General features: G+C 40.9%; 1 protein-coding gene across 1 annotated transcript in view; it reads right to left on the reverse strand.

The window, feature by feature from the left end:
* Positions 1-22,685, reverse strand: part of TMEFF2 (transmembrane protein with EGF like and two follistatin like domains 2) — a 133,755-nt gene that overhangs the window by 22,514 nt on the left and 88,556 nt on the right. The window contains exons 6-7 of the mRNA XM_062578614.1: positions 14,060-14,208; positions 12,839-12,898 (exon numbers count right to left, since the gene is read on the reverse strand). Coding sequence (XP_062434598.1) covers positions 12,839-12,898; positions 14,060-14,208 — 209 coding nt within the window. The remainder of the gene's footprint in view (positions 1-12,838; positions 12,899-14,059; positions 14,209-22,685) is intronic.

The raw sequence follows: 22,685 nt of genomic DNA on the forward strand, positions 1-22,685 counted from the left end.
TACTTTACCTCAGCTCTGGCATTCAAAGTGGGATAAGCTGAATGGAAAAGAAAGAGCACTTTCTGGAAATGGAAAATTGAATAAGAATAAAAATGGGTGAAAAAGCTGTATGTAGAAATCACAAAGCCATTAAATTCAATGGCAATGCTCCCACTAGCTTCAATGAGGCCAGAATTTCACCTACTGCCTCTTTAAATCTTATTCACTGTTATAACAGTGTTTTAAACCAAACAGCTGACATCCTTCTGCCCAGCCAAGGCCCTGTAAATCACTGAAATGCAGGATGGAAAAAAATCTGCAGTGCCAGATGTGTCTAAAAACAGTCACAGTTCTTGTTGAGGCAATCTGCAGAAAATGTTGAACAGACAGTCTTCCTGACAAAATGCTAATAGTTTATCAGTTTCAATATTAAAGACTAATAACAAGCCCTTCCATAGCTACTTCATTTGCAGAGCACAGAGACAGGCTAGACTTATGTTCCTTGATTTTAGAATGATATTTTTATTTAATCCTTTTCCATCACAGCTAGATAGAAGTACACTTCCATTATTAAATGAAATTGTAAATGAAATACCCTGGGGAGGAGGTGTTTTTGATGTACACCTGATGGCTTTAAACCGCAGACAAAATAAAAGAGGGAGATTAAAACGATGGGGAGGGTTTTATTTTTTTTTTTCATTTTGAAATATATTTTACTATTATATAATCTGTCAAAAAATGGATAAGGCTGGTCATTGCCGCAGTAGGCGAAGAGGTGCGTTCCAATTCAGCGTTGATAAAATTACAAAATGCACTGCCACTGATTATATAATAGCACATTTTGTTTACAGCTGTTATATTTAGAGGAAGAGAGTTTCACGCTAATTTAACACTGATGGGTACATGCTAAAATGACAGCCCAAGTGTGTAAGAAGTCATCTTATAAGCAGGTGAACGCTGCTGTTCAAACCTTAGTTTTTAATACAGCTTCCGTTTACTTGATGGGGCCTCAAATCTACCATGGCTGGATTCCTCACGAAAGCAAAGAAATGCTTCTACGGAAAGAAGCAGTTGAGGAAGCAAGGCTGATACGCGCTGTGTATCCCCTACAGCACTCCCTGCTTCCTATAAACACTTCCACTTAAATAACCATTTTTATCACTAGAGGTTTCAGCAATGAATATGCTAAATCGATGCTTGCTTCTTTAAGAAATAAGAACAGAACAGGTACGTTGCATTGCTGAAATGATGAGTGCAAGACACAGCTTTTAGCAGATATATAGGAAGAAAATGAGTGGAACCGATCAAAAGTGAAATCAACAAAATGAAGATCATTTGACAAGACATTTGTCTGTATTTTCTCTACTAAAATCTATTCACCTGGGCAAAAAATGGCTTCCTTCTTCCATAGGTCTATTAAAAATAAATAAATGTGCTAATTCCTTTTTTCCTTCCTCAAGCATATTTCTTTTCATTCCACCAGATGCATTTAAAGTTCCTGAGTCTAGGTTAAAGCCTTATTTATCTTTAGGGTCAGGTTACTACTCTACATGTCTGCACAATCTTGTGTTTGTGTTGTAATTTGGCATGATGATACTCATTCTAGAAAAGATAATGTTTCAGTCAGTTCCAAGTAGCACCTTTCCTTAGTATAAAACTAATTTATTTCAACTGTCACATGCTTTCATCTCCTAATATGCTGATATCTAGCATTTCAAAAAGAATGCCAAAATATCCCATGAAACAAAATTTTGAAGAAATTCAATTTATGAATATTTCAAAATATTTATTTTCATTTCAGACTAGATCAAACACAAATATTTAAAATGCTGATGTTTCCTGAAAATGTTTTTTTCCAAAACATGATTCTAACTTTAATTCTCCGATCCTTGAGAAGACTGTAATTCCCAGTATCATATTTTCAGAAACAAGACCTAAAATAGAGCTGCGAGGCATAAAAATACACTGTGGTCCTCCTTAATATCCATTAGTTGGTTCGAACTAGTGTTGTGAGTGGCAGACAACTGCTATGCACCATCCTGAAGAGCATCCTGCCAGGACAACCCATGAGCTAAGCAAAACGCCTGAAAGCAGGAGAAAGGCTGGAACCAAGGGTCAGCAAAATTCCTCCCTGAATCCCCAAAACGGAATTGGTTTTCCCAGCCTATTCCTTGGGAAAGGTTAACAGAGGCTTGTCTCAGATAGGTGTGTTTTTTTTTTTTTTTTTTTTTTTTTTTCTTTTGTGGTGGGGAGATACCATTGCAGGGAAATGCCTTCACCAGGAAGAGAAGATGGGGAAAGATCAAACATAGCCTTTATCCACAGTCTTTACGGCATGTGCACAACGTGCCGATATCTAGACTGATGTCTGAAACAATGCGGAAAACGTCAGCTGAAATGGAGACTGAAATGCAGTGATCATAAAGGGACACCAAGCGTTCAGAGAGAGTGAGGCACGCCACTGCCCTGCATCGCAGTAAGTATCAGACATGTCTATACACACGTGGAGTAGTTCTAGGACCACTTCTGTTCCCCCTGTTTTCCAGGAGAACTGGACTACAGATTTTTTTTTATTATTATTTTTTTTTAACACCGAAGAGAAAAATACCTAAGTTTCTACAGCTTGTGGGATTGTGTCTCTCTGCAGTAAATTTAAGAATGGGAAAGCCAAATTGTGGCCATTGCAGCCAGCTTTTTCCTGCACTGTTAGCTGGAGTTAAGACAGAGTTCTGCTATTCAAAGCTGATATAACTTAAAGGAGGGACCTGCAAGAAGGGGGTGTCTTGCACAAGAAGTGGCGAAGACACAGTACTGACTAGATGACACACTGTGATTTACCTGGGTATAAAATAACCTTTTCCTTGCTAGCAGTAAAGCTTTTCAGAAGGCACAGATGCTCTATGACGCCAAGCATTTTGGTGTAGGTCGCAAATTCCACATATACATGGCAGTTTTGTAGTGGTTGTAGGTCATGTTGCTGGTTCTTCATTTCCATAAGCCTCTTGAAGACAAAGACTTGGAAAAAGAAATTCTGGGAGCATAATAACTAGCATGATTGGGGACAATGAAACTCTTTTTCTGAGGGTCCCATCCCAAATTAATTGTTTCTGGATACCCCTTACCTGGTCCTATTAGAAAAAAGGGTTTCTGATTAAAGACAGCTTGAAAAATCAAGAATATTTCAAGTTGCGCCAAGGTGAGCTGAGTTTTTGGAACCACTTTATGTGTAAGAAGGAAAGTCTACTTCTTCTGCAAGCTTAACCCCTCTTTGGGCTTCTTCACCCCTCCTAGCAATACAGAGATACTGTTCACAAGCAGAGGACAAAAAGATTAGTGGGTATTTAAAGGTTCTGATTTGCTTAAGAAGATGGATTTCTACATTCCAACTAAGACAAAAAATAATATAAATGATACATTATGTGTTTGTGGACCGGGACTCAAACTGAAGAATCTGTAGGAACACTTGCGTGCACTTAGGTGTGCTCATCTGTATCGCAAATACCTTTTCTGTGTTTATCCGTAACTGTTAACAGAGCGTAATGCTACGGAGGGCTGCTTACATGATACTATAAGGAAAAAGCAACAACTAAGATACAGAAATGGGAAAGTAGAAAAAGTGGAAACTAATGTTTGTAGCAAGATTTATGAATCCTGCACAGTTCTAACGTAAACCCCAGAGGGGAAAAATATTTGCATTACAAATTCTGTTCCCTACCCCCACGTTTTGATGAAATGTGACCCCTTAATTCATTTCCAGGACTTAAACATTTGAGGCAAGCTGCTAACACTGTAATAGCCTGGTCCAGTTTGTATATATTAGGCTGCCCATGCCAATATTGGTGTTACAAGTTGGTGCTTGCTTTTTGTTTCCTACAGATCAAATTCTTAGCCTGAAAATACTGCATTTTCAGATTAGTGTGCTTGTGCAGAAAGCAAGCAGCTTTCATTATGCTTATTGCAACATTACTAAATTTGTTTTTTGTGGAAAGAAAGCATAAATCAGTTCTGCAACTTTCTGTTCACATTCATCAGTGACAAAATTAAGGGCTAAACTTTAAAGGCCCAGAGGGAAATGCTGCTTGAGCCCCACAAGGCTGGGTAAAGAGATGTCTAGTAGTTCACCTGAGAATGAATTTCTAATGCTAACAATTACTGGTTCCATGAGCACGACACTGTGAAATCCTAAGCAGTGGAAAGATACTCTGTCTTTTATTATAAAACAAAAAACCAAAAGCCCCCAAAACAAGACACATTTTACCAAGCTTGTCATATGCAATTCAAAATTAAAGAAAAACTCTCTTGAGGCTGGCAGATTAAATAAGCAATATTTCTCACTTCCCATGGTTTGTTTTCAAAATCTCCATAAGCCTGTTTTCATTTTACATGCTCCTCAGGAAAAGACCGTTAGGAGCGAGTGTTGTTAAATTACACGTTGTAGAGCTGGAGTGCTGCAGTTTCCTTCCTGGCAGAGGACTTGTTTGTGAAGCTATTATGTGACCTCTACCTCAGTACGCCTGGTTCCTCTTACAAAAAAGTTGCGTAAATTTAAATAAGATGAAGCCAAGCAGGATCTAAAGATACTTAAGTGTTCTATATTAAAAAAAAACACTCTATACAACTATTTCTAATCTTGAAATGTCCTATACCTGCAGCTCCCACATCTAGGAAATTACAATGATATCCCAGTTTTCCACATTTTTAAAAGAAAGTGTCTAGTTCTCCTGATGGCACAGAAAGATGCAGGAGTGGGGGGACCTTCTGCACTCCACCTTTTGAAAACTAGGAAGCTAAACTACAAGAGAAGCAGTTGCAATTTTTCGTTTAGAAAAGCTGCCAGGCCAAGCTGAGGTTGCAGGGCCAAGTGAGTATCTGGGACTAACAACGCTTGCTACTCACACTTCAGTTCCAAAGTAGCAGACAATAAGATTTACTAACCTACCAGCTGGCCTCTACCTTCACTCTTTTATTTTCTTCAGGTTATGAACAACAGTGGAGGAGTTGAAAGGCAGTAAATGGGCTAGAGACCACTGTGCTATCAGAATATGATGATCTTTCTCTAACCTGTTAAAATCAGTCAAGAGAGCCCCTGAATAGGAGTAGTTTTCTGGTACGCGTTTTATAGCACTACATAAATTAAACTAAACTACAGCAAAGTTGTTATGTCCTAGAAAAGTCTATACTACTTTCCACAACAGTAAATGTTTGCTTGATTTTTAAAGCCTTCACATTCCATGCAAATAGTTGAGATATTTGCCCTGCAGAAACTCCCATCCATCCAAAATTTAATCTAATTTCCACTATAAGGCAAAGGAAGCACTGGGTCCATGGAATATCACCAGCATCTAGTAATTGATTCTTCACTGGATATGAATCTAGAAGTCTTACTAGAAAATTATCAAAATAGCAATCTTTTCAGAACACCAGATATATTCAACAATCAGTGATAATTAAAAAAAATAGTAAATATTATTTTAGATTCATTCAGATTCATATGCCTAGGAGCCTGAGGACACCACTCGATCATCTGTTCTGACCCACGAATTAGAGGCCCTAATTGGAGTCTTCAGCTTTCAGCCATTGTCTTTTGTTACTTTTTTTCCCAGCTAAACCAATAACTGGTATCGTCTCCGTTTGAAAATACTTCTACATTACAATCAAAACCCTTCTCAAAGATACTGCTCCCTACTCCAGAGATCCATGATGCATTTTCTGTTTTTAGATACCTACTTTTCCATTCGGCTCTTTTAAAGTGCATTTTGCCTGAAAAGGACAAAAAGATCCGAAATGTTCAGAGTGATTCTGGCATCATCATTATTGTCTAAGTTTTCAGTCTTTGCATCACCTGCAAATTTTGCTGTTAGAATTGTTATATTTATCTCAAAATCCTTGAGGACAAAACTGAGCTCAGGTACAAAACTAACATGATGGTTCCCCTTCTCAGTCAGATATGATTGTAATACAAACAGTAGAAAGCATCAATAGCCTAAGCTCATCCTAAGGAGGGCTATCATCACTTACAGTAGGCATGTGTCAAGACAAGTGATGCAAGATCATGTCACCAGAAGACTTTTCCTCCAAGATTAAGTTTATGATCTCATCCTTGAGCTCCTCTATCAGATTATATGCAGACACCCTTTCCACATTTGTTGCAGTTTTACACGATGAGAAACACATCTTCCCTTGCTGCTTCCTGCCACATACCTGGGCAACTCTCACTTTAGATTATTCTCTGTCCTTAGCTTGCTGTTCTGTTCATTTGTTTAGTGTCTTGTCTCCTTGCACCATAAAGATTGTATCAGTCTACAGATTTGTTTTCTAGTTATACTGGTGGCTCCAGCCTCCATCTTCTTAGTGGACTACCATACCTCTGCTATGGCTGATCCTATTGTCACAGCCCCTCATTATGGAGTGAATGCAGTTCTCCCTGATGCTAATCATTTTCTAAAAGATCAACTCTGATTTACTTTTTGGAAAACTTTTCTATCAGAATTAGGTAGTCAAAACAGGACTAAAATGCCTTCTCCATCTGATTCTATTGTGAAATTATTTTATATGTTGAGACCAGCTCTGTTCTTGAGTTTATATGCCTTAGACCTCAGTTATATGTAGACACCTACATTTCTGAATGATCTTAAAGGACACACAGCGCATGGTATGTTCACATCTCCCAGAGGGAGATGGCCTGATCGCTTTCCTCGAGTCACAGGCCATAAGAAAGAAAATTCTGTGACTTGAGATACAGCCTAAATTGGGATTTTTTTTTTTTTTTTGTTTTGTAGAGGACTTTTTTTGCCTTTTGTGGACATCCAGTGTGAATAAACCCCAGCTAAATTTTAATAAAAATTTGTACTTGTAAAAGCAACCAACAATTAAATCAACATTCAAAACCTTTCTACTTTTAAGAAATATATAATTGGAATTCTATTCGTACTATTAAATGCCAGGAATGTGTGTGTATAAATGTGTGAATGCATGTGGAAGTCTTAGCTAAACAGTATTCACTCAGTCTTACAACTGTCAAAATATTTTTTTCAACCTTAAGTGATTTGATAGAAAAGCAGAAATATTTCCTAAACAATGTATTTGTTTAGTGTGACAACCTCTGACTTAGAGTCTGTGAAATTGAAAGCCAAAGAAATCTGCATATACAAGGATGTCATTTTCCTGGTGTTTTTTTGAAGCTGTGGATGAGAAATGATTTTTCTCTATTTACGATGGAAGCACGGTGTTCAGCTCTATGTCTCACTTGCTAATTCCATTAAGAGGAAAAGAAAGCCTGGTTCACAAGAGCAGAGCAAAATTACATGATAGTTTATAGCCCAGAGTTAAGCTGTAGGGCTTTACTATTTTTCATCAGTTTAGGAAATGGGTGACACAGTAGTAGATATCAAATTAAATTTAAAGCAACACTGTCAAGTGCTTTAGACTCAAAATTTGACCTACTTTGAAAATGTTATAACCTGGAGAAGGAATCTCCTCTGAATTCCTAATATATTATTCCTGAAACTGAAAAGAAATAGTAATTGTTTATATACAAATTCTGCTTCTTGGGTCCTATTCAGGGAGAGTTACAGTCCGTGAAGACGACTTTGACTGAATTGAGTAGGCCCTGGATCAATCCTGTGAAGGCATCACACACCAGTGCTTCTTACATGTTTTGGACGACCAAACATGTAAGTTGTCATCAGTGGAGTGCTATCAATTCTCAACGTTTTCTTTGATAAACATAGTTTGTTCTCCCATTCAAAGGGATTGTAAGTTAATGAGTGTCTTGTTTTGGTAAAGTTTTAAGATATTCTTTTTTTTTCATATATAAATACTATGCTAGATTTATTTTGGAAGAGGCATGGTCAAAGACTCTTCTTTATCCTTGGAGTGGAAGATTTGTGGCAGTTCTTGTGGTCTTCTTTCCAGGCCTGGCCCAGCCAAGGGAGGATCACATGTTGACACAGGTGCATTTTGCCCTGTTTGGTGGAGCATTCAGTTTGTTTGAGTAAGACAGGTATCTGCCAGATTATACATCCAAGCACTTGAGGTATCCCTAGGAATCCAGGCCCAGTGCCATGAAACACCCAGGAAAAGAGCTGAGAGTGCGGACCAGACTTGAAATCCCAGGGGAAAACCAGTGGGGAAAGCAGGCAAGAGCTTCCCCTGGCATAGGTGCAGTGATGGGCAAACACAGCATTTTGTGCTCATTCCAGTGTCCCAAGTGCAGCCTTGCTGACCCAGCAAGGCCACCTTGCTGCAAGCCAGCTGAGAAGCAATGACAGTGTGAGGGACAGAGGCCACACCACCGTCTGCAAGTGGGAGCCTCCAAACCCATCGGGACTGCAAAAGGCATTATTTGAGGCTGCTGTCACGTGAGAACTTGCTGCTACCAAGGAATCCAAGAATATGGACCAAGCCAACTATTTGTGGATGTGTATTTTTCACCAAGAGAGACTGTCATGGCTGAAACTTACTAAATGTCTTTTTCCCCTTTTCATCAACTTCACTGTGTGCCTGGTGTTCAGCTTCTAAGACTTGATCTAATCAATGATTATATAGGGAGTTTTGTCTGGCTTGGAAGATCATATTATTGAATAGCTCTATCAAATTTTTCAGTGTCTTTGCTGACAATTTTCATGAATATATAACACTGAAATATGGCTCATCCATACTGACTTATTCTTCATAGTCCTCAAAATGGCTTGGAAAAAAATCTCTGTAATTCAATAATGAAAAAGGATAAAATCAGTAAGGGGTATAATTGCTACTATCCAGATCTTAAGAAGGGATTATAAGTATTGAAGAATAAAAACAAATAGACAAATGAATAAAAAAGATGAAAACTCCTTGATTTCCTAGACTCTGAAAGTAGTATACTAAGTAAAAATGCCACCAAAACTGCAAACTTCTTTACACATATAATGGGGAAATTCCAAAAAACATCAGTTGCAGGGCTTTCATCTCAGATACTACAATCTAAAACATATATTACGCTTAAAGTGTTTAAAAATGTTCTTCAATAGAAATTGTGAGATGAAGTACATTTCTATTGGATTTGATGGTAAACTCCCACCCATTCATTTATTGACTAAATCTTATTTTACAAACTTGATAAACACCAACAATTTGATAGAAAGAATGAAAAATCCCCTAAAGTCTGGCAAATACTTTGGGGTTTCAGAAAAATGAGATGCCAGGGTTGTGCAAATGCAGACAGCCAGGCACGCAGACACGCTGTGCTAATGCTTACTGCATATGCAGTCATGGCAACAGTGGCCTGGTACACTTGGAGACGTGGACTTCGTCAGGGAATGGCCACCTCCTGGAAGCTCATTCCTCCTGTGTTTGTTTTGTTGAAAACAGGCCATTTCATGTTCATTTTTCATTCCATTTGCATCTTTGACATTATTTGGTCATTTCCAATGCTAGAGTAAGTCTCAGCTATGTAAAATAAGAGTCCTTAAAAAGTATACTTTAATGTGAAGATCAATGCTCCAAAGGAATGAGTACTCTCTGTTTTGCAAATTGAAAGATTCATGCATTTATTAATAAGGATCAATGGGCCTGAAAGAAGAACAGGAGGGAGCAAAGACACCGATTGAAAAGACTGTATTAATAGTTCAGTATGAAAAAGATCAGATGAGTGTTAGGGATGTGTGGTTGTTCTCAAATCTACTGCCGTTCTGCGACCCCACAGAGCAGTATGCAGCAGCGTTTATGGAAGAAACGTGTACCATTTAGTTACCACAATCTTTACAAAGAACATTCAGCACTGCGGGATTAGCATAATTGACAACATCAGTTTTGACCACTGCTATTTTCTCCCTTGGGAAAGTCATTTCGTATTAGTCAGCGTTTTTAAAAGCGTGTAGTGCTCTCAGGCTCAGCCACTCTTGGTGGCATTAGTACTAGAAAAAAGGTATTCTCTGGAAATGCTCTGGTTTGGAGATACTACTTTAGAGGAACAATGATTTTTTTCACACAAAGCTCACTATAGGCAGGGCAGCATTTCCCTCCCTAGGAGATACTAAGGTGGGAAAAAAGAAGCATATACAATGTTCCTCTAACAATCCTAATCAAACAGTTCTGCATTAGAGTGAACATGAGGATGGCGTAGAGCTTGGCAAACGCTGAAGTCTGAACGTTCACTCAGCCTCAGTTTTATACTGCTTTCTTCCATCTGACTAGCAACTTATTAAAGGCTGAAGCTGTTAGAACTTTTTCTCTCAGTGGTTGCTTTTCCCTAGGGTTTCCCAGAGGGGATATGCCACACGCATTTGGGGAAACTGGAGGCATGCAGATTGCTCTACATGAACATGCCAGATTTCAAGCTACATGCAGCTACCATATGTAAATATCAAAGAGTAAGTAAGAATAAGATTTAAGTGCACAAAAAGAAGACGTATTGTCAGCTGGGGCAAACTAGTGTGGTTCAGGTTAAATAAATGGATGATACAAGATGAACGCAGCCTACAGTACAGAGTCACACTCACTGCCCTCGAGAACCTCAAAGTCCTTCAGAGCTTGAATTGTAACAGCAGCATCCAGGAATTAGTTTCTAAGGTATAAGGCCTTTCTGTACTGAACAGATGTTTACTAGATAATACTGATGATTCAGGATGTTTACATCCCTCCCATGAGTCTAGGGGACTTAGGTGCACTGTACCTTGGGGCTGGGTAACGTTGGGACCTCTTCAGTTAAGAAAGCAATGGCTTTTCTTCTTGGCCTGCACTTTCAGCTCCACAGGCCCTCATCACTTTCTCTCCCTGTACCATCTTCCCCTTACTCTTTCAGACCTCTTGGCACTTCTTGGTGTTTGGAGACCATCTCCATTACAGATTCATTCATTTGCATCTGACCTCTGCCCTCCTCCTTGCACAACAACCCAGTTTCTTCTTGTGTTCCCTGTTCAACTTCTAACCTCTGACAACTCTGCTGTAATTCATTTTCTTCTCAGAATTGCTGCTCACTATCTCTCCCTTCTGGCGTGGGCTGAAATCTCACATCCTTCCTGACCAAGAGCGGTTCTCTTCCTCCTGCCTGCTTGTGATCTGAAGGTGCCTTCTGTGCTTCTCTTCCTTCATGACCCATACCTTTGCTTTCTCTTGTATGGTCTTTTCCCTTGTTATTACTGCTATTTCCTACTCCTCCCTAATCCTCAGGCTTTCTTTCCTCCCTTTTTATTACCACTCATTTACTTCTTACTTTAGTGTGCTGTCTCCTCACTCTAGGTGATGTGGATCACTGCCATCCTACAGCTAAATTACCAGACAGTAGTACTGTCTACAGTACTATATGTTACACGATATTTAAAAAGGGGCTACAGGCCTTATTTTTGACTCAGAGACTCCAGTGCTCTCCTCAGTTTTCTAGCAGGGAAGATAAAAGATTTAACACAAAAGTGTTACTTGCCCTTATTTCTAGTTTAAAATAAGTAATTTTGGTCCACTTTGCTGTGTCTCCTACCTACCACAAGATACAACTTCAGCTCTTCCAGCTTTTTAAGAAAACTGCTGCCTTCCAGGAAAAAGCTAAGGGTAACCAAAGATTTTTGGGAAGAGATTGAATACTCACCTTTCTTGGCATAAGTCTATGAGTCTACGATTCACCCATGGAACGGCTCCTTGCCAATGGGAAATATCTGGACCATGACACATCTTTTCTCCTTTGCAAATTAATCTAGGCATTCACTTTCTATAGAGGAGTCTAGTCATGCTGTTTTCATTCTACAGTTACCCCCAACTCCTACCACTTCTCTGGTTCACTGAGTCATATTTTTTTCACATCTACATGCTTTAATTATCATACGTCATTTTTAAGTAGAAATCATTTAAGTAGAAATCAATTTAAGTCAAACAATCGTTTTCTAACTCTTGGGTATTCTATCGATGCAGAGATGCTGGGCACAGAGCACCCTCACAAGAGATGACCAGCTGAACTAACCAATGCCAAAGCTTTCCTACTGACAGAAATGTTAAGACCTGCCACACAATCAGCTGGATTTCACCTAAACCAAGCAGCAAGTTGCTTAGGTAAATCCAGTGATTTAAGCTAAATAATGCTCTTTCTAAATATTTATTTTCAAAATACAAAAATATCACAAACTTAAGCCTTGAATACATCTTGGATGCATTTTCACAATACCTTTACAAGTGCTTGAATTCTCAGATATTTGCATATGTGTGCACATACACACACACTTATTCCTAAGGAATAAGTGCTCCTTCATTCCTAAATCAATTCTCCTAGATAAAGGGAGTAAAAAAAATCCCAAAAGAAAATTCAATACAGAAAACCTCACTAGCATTTACATGTTTTTAATTTCAAATGCTATATAGGAATATTCAGGCATTATATCTTGCTGTAGCTTCTAAATAAATTAAAGTCATTTATCACTTTAAAAAAAACATTTTAAGAACCTTATTAACTTTATAGTCAACCACAGACAAGTAATATTATCTATTATGGCAACGTTTCATAGTGGCACAGCTGTGCTGCACTATGCTTTGTATTTTCACTTTCTTATGTCTGTATATCCTCTCAAAAATATGCAAAACTTTATGCACTGTAATTCAATAACTTTAATATCGCCTAATTCTGGCAATTAGTATACAACATTTATTATTTCTGCTACCAAAACAAGTGTTTTATGTCCAGAATATCTACACATTAATAAAAATTGAAGAGGCCCATCTACTAAGGAGGATCGTTTCTAGGTAAAGAAACAGCAATGAGAACACAATGTGCTTTTCTGTAGTAAATATACAAAAACAAATTAGAAGTTGAGGACATCTCATCTTAGCAAACAGAAGAGAAAAGTGACTTACATAGTTTTTGTGAATTGTGATTCTCACAGGAAAGGAACCTTACCTGCATAATCTGTTCTTGCGTAATGCCCATCTTCAGATTTTGTAGTTGTTGTTGTATTATCTGTGTTAAAAGAAATATGTTGAATTACTTTGAGAGTCCTGTACTCAATATAGAATATAGCCTAGTTGCCTCTGCCCAGGCAGACATAGCCTTGCTTCCACACAGAGCATCAGTGCTGGCTGAAAGGCTCCCTTGGCCCTGACAGGTGAAAAAAGCAGGATCAAGCTTTTTGGAATGAAACCTCTTCCATTACGAAAACATGTTTTTCTAACAATATATGATAACAGATTGCAGCCAGGATAAATACACTAGTATAAGGAAGGAGTTGTGAATTCTGCTCTATTTGAAGTAATTGGTGAGTTTTAATATGCACCCTGAAAAGACCTATCAGGTAGGGCGGTTCACTTTAAAGATATAGGAGTAAAGTAGAACATGTTTAATACACAGGTATAGTATGGCCCTGTAAGTAGATGTACTGAGGATTTATAGGCCAGAAGCCAAGAGAAAAAAAGCTATTAAGAGACTGAGCCTCAATAGATTCAGATTTTCTTCATTTTTATTTTAGAACAAAATAGAGTTTTTAAAGTCAACCTGAGTTACACACGTGATATAGCAGCCTATGAGCTGCACACGGAGGAACAAGGCATTCATGGAGAAACACAGTGAGCTGTAAGCTGGCATCAGTGTAATTCCCTTCTAGGAGGGCAGGGTACCCTTGGCATCATGGATCCAGCCAAGGTTGCAGGGGAAACAAGCACTAGTACAGCTCTGGGGAGCGATTCTTTGACCTCCAAAGATTGGTTTTTGCTGCTCTGGTTGAGGGATGGACAAAAGATTCATTCTGGGTGGAAAAATGTGTTTATAGGGGCTCTCAGGCCATTCCTCTGCAACTCCTACATGGATGTGAGCCTAGGCAAAAATCTGATTAAAATACTCAGGACAAAATATACGGAGTCAGATTCTGATTCCAGTCCAAGGCTGGATGGTGCCCTACCACTGAGTGCAAGGTGTGGGAAGAGTTACAAATGTCCCTTTTCATGCCTGAGTTGGTATCTCTACAGCAGAGGGCTCTGCCCCCTCTCTCAGTCTGCAGTCTGCTATGTAAATTGTGAGATCTGATGGAAATGTAAGAAGTGCCAAATAAGAAGCCAGCTCCAGTTCCCTTTTTTCTGAACAAAAATTGAAAACATTCTTTGAAATGAGTTTTGTTATGAGCATTACCTTGACATCGACCCAAAGACATGACTTCAATTTTCTCCTGTTTCTGGCATGATGCCTCTTTGATTTGACATGCATTATCATAAGATTTCCCATCGGAAGCACAAAGAGGATTGAAGTTGGTTTGAGAACAGTCAATGTTGCACACACACCTGAAAAGACAAAAAAAAAAAAAAAAAGGCTAATATGAGAAAGTTTTTTCATGTTATCATAAATAAATCTCAAAAATAAAAGTGTTTTTGCTTCCTTTCTGTACGATGCAAATCAGAATAGAGTTGGCAAATTCTGTCAAAAGGTCATTTGTATTTCTGATGGAAATGAAATACTGGGAGAGGGGGCAAACAGAAAAGAAAAGCAAGCAAAAGGAAAGATAAAATGAGAATTATACATGGAAAACTAAATCATAGCATTATCAAATGCAGCTGAAGAACATCCAAGCAGATCTACAGATAATTCAAGCTGCTTTGCCCTACTGAAATCAAAGAAGCCACAAAATGTGCCTCTCTGAGGTGCTGCCTATCATATGTAACACTGCATAAGTGTGGATTTATACTGATTTATGATTTAATCCCAATAATAATTACGGTAGCTATAGACACTCTGGACTTAATAAAAAGTCTGATGCTGAAGCCACATCTCGTGCTACTGGAATAAAACCACCTGCTTAAACTGAGACTGACACTAATGACGCAGTTGTGTTCTTTCCTGTGCCCAGAAGTGGTGGGCTGATTCCCCTGCACCTGCACGTGGTGCAGGGAGCACTGCACATTAAAACGGAGGAATGCTGCTTCAGGGGGGACTTTGTGCACTGGCATTTTCTAAAGCACCTAAATAACCCAGCAACCTAAAAGCCTTACCCACTCGTCTCTGCGAAGCCAGGTGAACAGGCCTGTGCTGCGCTCTGGCTTAGCTGCTACCTTTCCCTGAGCCGGCGACATTTACGCTTTCCTGAGCTGCCCTGCCGCCGTGGACGTTTTCTGTTTGCTTGCGCCCACCCTCTCCGGCTCCAGCTCTCCTCACTCTCTCATTTCCAGAACCCTACAGCTGCCTCCTTTTCCGGCCCGCGAAACGCTGACAAGCCTCGCGAGCAGCAGCGCTAGAGAGGACGGTGCCGCTCCCGGGAAGATCGGTGCCCGCTCCCGGCCGCGCCAGCAGCTCCGCACGCGGCCAACGCTGGGCACCGAGACGCAGCGCAGAGGCGCGGGCAGCGAGGGCGGGCGGCCGCAGCACCGCCGACGGGCAACGTGCGGCTCGCCAAGAGGGCTGCTTGGCGCACGGGCTCGCACACAGGCGAGCCGGGGCAGCTCAGAGCGGCAGCCAGCTTCTGCAGCACGGGCCGCCCTGCCACTTGGCACCGCCGCCCGCAGACCCTCGCCACAAGCTGCTCACAGGAACGGCTGCATTTCAGGGCGGAGCAGAGCACTCCAGGAAGCTCCTTGGTGAAACAGAGGCTGAAGGACTACCTTATCCACACGAGGACGCAAGGGACACACCGGGAGGACACGGACAAGACAACCGTAGGCGCAGGACCCAGGCAGAGACCAGGCTAGGCAAGGAGAACCAGGGCCACGCTGGTGTTAGCAGAGAGTACACCCCAGCCGGAGTGGACCACCAGACCGACTGGGTTTTTCGGAGCACCTGATTCGAGCACTACCCGCGCCTCGGGGTGTTTGACGTCAGGCCAGCCCCAGACCAGGCTAATGCCTCTAGCACCGGGTGGCCACAAGTGAGCTCCAGCTAGTGAGCTCCCGGGCTGCTCCCCGGCGTGGAGCAACAGCATGGGAGCACGACTGGGGATTCACGTCGAGAGCGTGCTCCTGGTCTGAACTAACACGCTAAGGCGGACACGTCAGGCCGGGCAAGCCTCACCGCTGCTCGGAAGACAGAGAGGCTTAGTTACCACCACCACCGACGCCACACGGCAGCTTTCTTCCTCTAGGTTTCTCCTATTTCGTTACCATGTCAGACACCCTTGGGCAACAGCGAAGAAAAGGCACGCTCATCTTCAGCCCTCCAACCACGCCGTACAGCAGACAGCTCGGCCTCGGCAGTGCTCGCATTAACACCGCGGCGATTCTGCGCGGGGACAACGCCAGAGGGCTAACCCGGGGCTGCCGCAGCCCTTCTGAGCGTGTAACTGTGCACACGCTGTTACCTGAGCTCTTCCTGGCTCTCCGTGACATTTAAGGCAAAGCAACGCTGCTGATTCCCTATCTCCATCCCACTGGTTGTGCCTGAGCCTCGCAGTGCCTGCTCCACAGCTTGCGCTTTTGAAAGTTAAGCAACGAAAATGCCAGGCTGCTAGCCTCTCTGCTTGATTTAAGAAAACGTTTAAAAGTCAGTTCACCCTCCCGTTCACATCAGACATTTGGACGCCTTTGACCACTGGAAGTGTAGAGGGATATATGCAATAGAAAAGCCTTGGGGGAAAGGGCCTGCAAAGAGAGGACGCACAGGGAGTTAGACAGCGCGGCTCAGCTTTCTCCATCGTCCCCTACGGCCTCTGACCTCCGCAAATCTGCCCAGCAAATTTGCCCACTTGCCTTCTTTTAGACTTACTTTCCACCGGGTAAATCTGTTTTTCCCAACTACTCACAAAGTATAGATCACTTCAGCTCCAAGCGAGCCCAAAGGTGGAAAGCTGTCATTATAAATTAAATTAAATGGTTTTATAATCCAGTAGAAAAAAGAGTCTGGCTCCCTATATAACAATTTCCATGCAATATAAGGAAAAATTCAGTCAATTTTCTACGAACTTTCTTATCACTGTAATTCTAAGACTATATGCAAATAAGAACATTCTTGCTCCACTGAAATACTAACCTTTGCCATTCCTTACCCTAGCCATTTCTAACTTCCTACCTTAGTCACTTCTAACTTGCTCTAGCAGGACCATTTAATGCTCAAATAATCAGAATTTTTTCCACGCAGCTCTACCATTTGCATTTCAGATGGGACACAATCAGCCATATGCTCCTTTTTGTAATAAAACAGCTCAGAAACAGCCTCAATTCTCAATATTTTGCTACAAAAATGACTGTAGGTTAGTATACATTATGTCTCAACTCAAGAGAAAAATCAAGTCAATGAAAAAATTAAACCAAAAGAGTACTCTTAAGGGAAGTCTAAACAACTTTGGAAGTTATTTAAAAAACGTCTAGAGAACACAGGAACCGATGTTCAGAGTAATGCCAGTTAGAATCTTGTTCAAGAGACGTATTTTTAAAGTTGTTTAGATGCTTGAAGATGCAAGCATCTTTGTGGGAGACTTCTGAAATTCTCAGAAACCTATCTCCTGCTGATTTCAAAGACCATTTCAGAGCCTGTTAGGCATTTATCTGCGCCTTTTAAAATCTTCCAAAAAAGTCCCTAAAAGACTTTTCCAGCCTCCCGCAGCAGAAGAGAAAAGAACAAAGCTTTTCTAAACCTCCTGCTAAAATCTGCGTTGTGAGACAGTCTTTCTGTCCGGGCGGGAACTCTGCAGCTGCACGGTACCTGCAGAAGATGCACCATATGGGTACAGGGAATTGCATCCTACTTACACTGACGTTAAACTGCTCACAAGTAAGAGAGAATGGGAAGGGACAACCTATAATCCTGTACGTTAGAGACTTACAGGATCTCCAGCACAAAGTCTGATTTTCAGGGCTACCTAGATGAGTGGTGAGAAAGCGCTGCAGGATTTTCTTGCTGCAAAGGATCAGCATGTCTTCCCACCTCAGAGGACACGGTCTCCAACTTGCAGTTTCTTACTGTTCGTGCACTTATATACTTCAGTCCTATTTAAGGCTGCACAGTTAAATCAACATTAAATATATGTCAGGAAATGCTAAAGGTAAGATTTTGTCAGGGAGATTAACATATCTGGGTTGCTGTTTAATTTATAGTGTCCACCTTATCAGAGAAAATGACAGTATATTCAAATTGACATTTTTTTCCAAGCAGACGGACAAGTAGTGTGCCATTAAACACACTAAAGAAAAAAGGTGGGGCATTTACTCCAAATGTGCATGTCTGGGCACACATCATCCTTGAGCAGGATCCAGAGTATCCTGGTTACTATGTTATGTAATAAATAAAAAATGAATCGCAGTTAACATCGAATTAAATGAAAGATCTCACAGCCATAGGTAAGCATACTTTCACTTCACAAAGCATCATAAAATGCAAAAGTTGGATGGTCTTCCACTGAAGAAGCAGAACCAAACTGAAGTCCTTGCTTGGGTTCCAGCGTGTACATTACGCGAGGTTGAACTTGGGGAAGTCCAGCTGAGATCCTGTTCAAGACTTCAGACACTGTAAGACGCAGGAGTCACCTATCCGAAGTGGGTCCAGGCCCTGACATTCACGTCCAGAAGTCCCGTCCTGCTCTATTCGCCACCCACTGTAAATGCTTCACCTCTCGTGCGATTATCGGCAACATTTGTTAATTTTCAAGCTCTGACCTGGTCAATTTTTGGTTCTTTCACAAATAAGAAAATCCAGCTGGGCTGATCTCATTCAGCTGCTGGCTGGGGAAGCCTGCAGGCTGTCCCTTGCTGGGGCGAGCGGGAGGCCAGCGCGGAGCTGGCCGCGTGTCTCATTGCAGGCCACAGCAACAGAGCGCTTGCCTGTTCCCCGAGGCACTTCAGCCCGTCTCTGATTTTAAGTAATTTGATCATTTGACCACTTCATCATCCTGACTGTAACTTCCAATTATAGTTATATCAATAAATCAATTTGTTTTTGTATTCCTAATTACAGCACTGAAGAAAGCTTGGCAATGTAAAGGCTTACTGTGCTTTCCTCAGGCTCAAGAAGCTGTGAGAAGGCCACTGAGGTCTCCTAGATGGTCACAGGATGAAACTGTTCCCCAAAGCATATACAGAACACATGTGCAAGGTTTAAATATGCAATATGCCTTCTGCAGTAAGAAAAGCAGCTTTAAAAGCATCTGTGAGACATGAGTGCTTCCAAGATGTCAGCCCATCTCCTGTAGCTCCCTTGAGAAAGGAAGAAATACTGAATGCTGTCCCACGGGCCCATTGCATCTTTCAAGTAATGGGATCATAAGTTAATTGATTAAAATTTGGGCTGTCATTGTAAACAATCATTAAGCAAGACTCACTTTCTTATGCCTGTTCTTCCAGGTCATTATGATAGTCTCTGATGAATTCCATTTCTATTACACGCTTTATTTTATTCCATTTCATATGACCGAAATCTTGGAGAAGCTGAACACCCAGCAATTCACTTAGTTAATTTGGTGATCACAAAAGTTAAAAAACAAAACAAGCTAATAAGACTGTCCAACAGGCAACCTGGGTACCTCCTCAGCTGCTGTAGGCACACCCTGTGACCCAGCTTTGTTACATTGCTAGACCATCCAACAAGAACACCGAGTCAGTGCAGACCTGAACAGTATCTATCTATGCAGCTGATACTAGCTAACATGGTGGAGAAACCCACCAGGCTGCCTATGGAAGGGCGGACAGACCTGAGCTACTGTTACTCCTAGCCTGTGGTAGATAAGATGCTGACAAGCACCTTCCTTTGCATCTACACCACACAACTTACTGCTAGGGTGCAAGCCATGCTCTTCCATCTCTGAGCCCCTCTCAAGGCAACCGCTGCAATAAACACATTAAACAGCACAGCAGAACTCAGACTACACGTGCATTTTGGGAATGGCTGTCAAACTAACTTCACCTGTGTAACGTGATTCCTGCCTTCCCAGGGAGGCGAAGCAGAAGTAGACCAGTGCAGACTAGTTAGCTCCTGTCTTGCTCTTGATCGTGAGCAGAAGCTGCCCAAGCCTCAGTGAGGTCTGCATCCCAGCAGCGACGCAACGCTCTGCACTGGGTGGACTGGCCACGGCGGAGCAGCTGCTTGGCTTTCTGTTCAATCAATCTCTGCCAAAATTAATGGGGTCAGTATACGAGCCGAGCTGTGGGTTAGTGCACTGGTGAGTGCACAGTCTCCTAGCTCCCAGTTTTCTGCAAGTAAGATGTAGTATTATCTTCTGAGCAGGAGAGGGACTTTTCCTGAAAAAGGAATGCCATTGAAAAAAGAATTCAAGGCAATGAAGGACTGTCCCTGGAAGGAAGAACAGCAAGGAGATGTCTCAATACAAAGAGAGAACGGGTCTTTGCCCCAAAAATGTAGAAGAACGCTACAATTGTATTTCCTTAATTCATGAATATAGTAATTATGATAATCATTAGTGACACAGAGGTGATAAAATAAACCCCACTCCATGGTGTATCTCTAACATGTATCTCTAAGTTATCCCTAACATAACTTCTCAGTCTTTGTTTTCAGCAATGTATTACTGAAATATAATCTTTAAAAATTACTAAGCAATATATGTGTAGCACAAGGAAGGCTTCACATGTAGCTTTCACGGGAAGGAAGCAAGATAAATAAGATAATGCTTCTAAAAAAGTCGTTTTACTAAGAACAGACACAGGGACGCTTTTGCCAGAACAAGAAGGCAATGGCAGTTCTTCCCTATTCAACATCTTTTAATTAGCCTGCTGTAGTTTGGAAACCTGAGAGCATTGTTGGTACTACCCCTGTTTATTACAGATTCATAATCCGACTTTGCTTGCCATGGGTCATTTGCTTTTTGGAACCAGAGCAACAAGAAATTCTGTCTCAGATATCTGCAAAAAGTACTTAATGAAATGACTAATGTCTTCAGCCAAGTGTCTAGTTGATTACAGGGTCCAACCAGCAGAACAGCAATAAATCTGCCACAAAGAGAATTGTCAGTCAAGAAAAAAAGGCATAAATCCAAACAGACAGGGATGAAGGAGCTAAAAATGTGAAAATGCAAATGCAGTGTTATTTTTACTAGTCAAAGCTCTGATATTTGAGTGCATATGCTAATTTGGTCAACTGTGAGATCCCACAATGTCTCAGTGAACAGTGATGTTCCGTTCTGCAATCATTTTAAACATGTTGTATATTTTCTCCAGGCAAAAGGAAAAAAAAAAAAGGTAATGAAGAAACAACATTTTGCTGTATAAAAAAATCCAAAGCCTTTCCTTTTCCATAAAACAGGGCAGACATAAAACCATAGTTGTACATTCAGAATATTCCTACCAGAGAGATCTCTCTGTTCTGTAAAAACAGTGAACTTGAAACTCAAAATTTCAGTTTGGGTGTCAATACTGCCATCTCCAAGCACCCTCCTCTCCAAATGGGATGTTAAATGTGCATTTAAAGCTAACCTGGCAGTATATACCTGCATAAAGTGACTAGCAATCATCCCCAAGTGTCTTCTCTTAGTTTTACAGTAATCTCATACAGTCCTATATTAGTAATGATTTAGTACCATTACACCCATTTTACAGAGAGGTAAATTCTCATGCAAAGTCCTGGCACCTTCTTGAAAGACCGCAGGAGTCACTATGGACTTTTGGCAACTTGGCCAAGCTCCTGTAGTGTTCTCTGCAGCGTATGGAGCACAGCCAAGAAGATAGCACCAAAACTTTGCTCCAGCCAGGAGACAAAATGGCCTGGCAGTACTGCCTGGTTCTGCTGATAGGCTGAACAATATATACATATATAAAGTATATAAATACACAAAACTATATACAGAAAATATATTCATAATAGACATACACCATTTTTCTTACACTTTCTATGAATCATATCCTAAGACTTGCCTGTGCTTGCCAGGAGATTTCAATCCTATCACCTCACTCTTAAGATCATTAAAAAGCTTAAAGAATAGAGATGTTGTGTGCTTTCTTCAAAACAAACTTTGCTTTATTTTTGAGGCTGATGCAAAACTTCAGCTGCAGTGCAGAACAATAAACTATACATATTTTATAATGGCAGCACAAAAATAGCATGCGATATTTCTTTCCTGGATCTGCAAGTGCTTTTGCTTTAAGATCACAAGAGAAGACAAAACATGGCTTATTTTGAGTGCCTTCCTTTCAATGTTATTTATTTATTTATTTATTTATTTATTTATTTTTCCTTTCTGTCCTTTGCAGCTCAGCTTCTGCATTAACGGCTCTAGCACGTCTACTTTTCACAGAGGCTTCTCTGGGATGTTTTACCTATTTCCACTGTTCAAATGTTTATCTTCATCACGAGTAAAAGAAGAAAAGCTCAATTCCCTCAGGGTGAAGCAATGTTTCTGCATGGCATTTCAATAGCATACTGTTATTCAAACAATTAGAAATCACAGAGACCATGCAAGGAATTATCAGCATACTGCACAGAGATTTTTATTATTATGTAGTGCATAATGAAAATGATTTGAAGGACCCCAAAGCGTCATAACAGAAGGAAGTGCTGAATAATCAGGTTAATTCTTTTTTTTTGTTTGACTGCAAGAGACTAAAATGCTGTTTACTGGACATATGTCAAGCCAAAATGCACTAAAGTGGTGAATATATTTATGCTGCCCTTCCTAGCATACCAAATGCAACGTAATATGTGAGCATAGCTAGAGCCAGGAGCTAGGGTAGTAGCTGTACAGCTGCCGTGCTGCTGCTATTTCACAGCAGGGAGCGACTGGCAACGCTCGAGGAATGTATGGATTTTTCAGTGCACTTTTGTTACGACAGCTCGCAAAGGTTATTTCAAAACGGCTTCAAGAACTGCTTCCGGAGGCGCGGGACTTCCCGGG

The sequence above is a fragment of the Rhea pennata genome, chromosome 6 (genome assembly GCF_028389875.1).
Source record: "Rhea pennata isolate bPtePen1 chromosome 6, bPtePen1.pri, whole genome shotgun sequence".
In the NCBI taxonomy this organism is placed as follows: domain Eukaryota; kingdom Metazoa; phylum Chordata; class Aves; order Rheiformes; family Rheidae; genus Rhea; species Rhea pennata.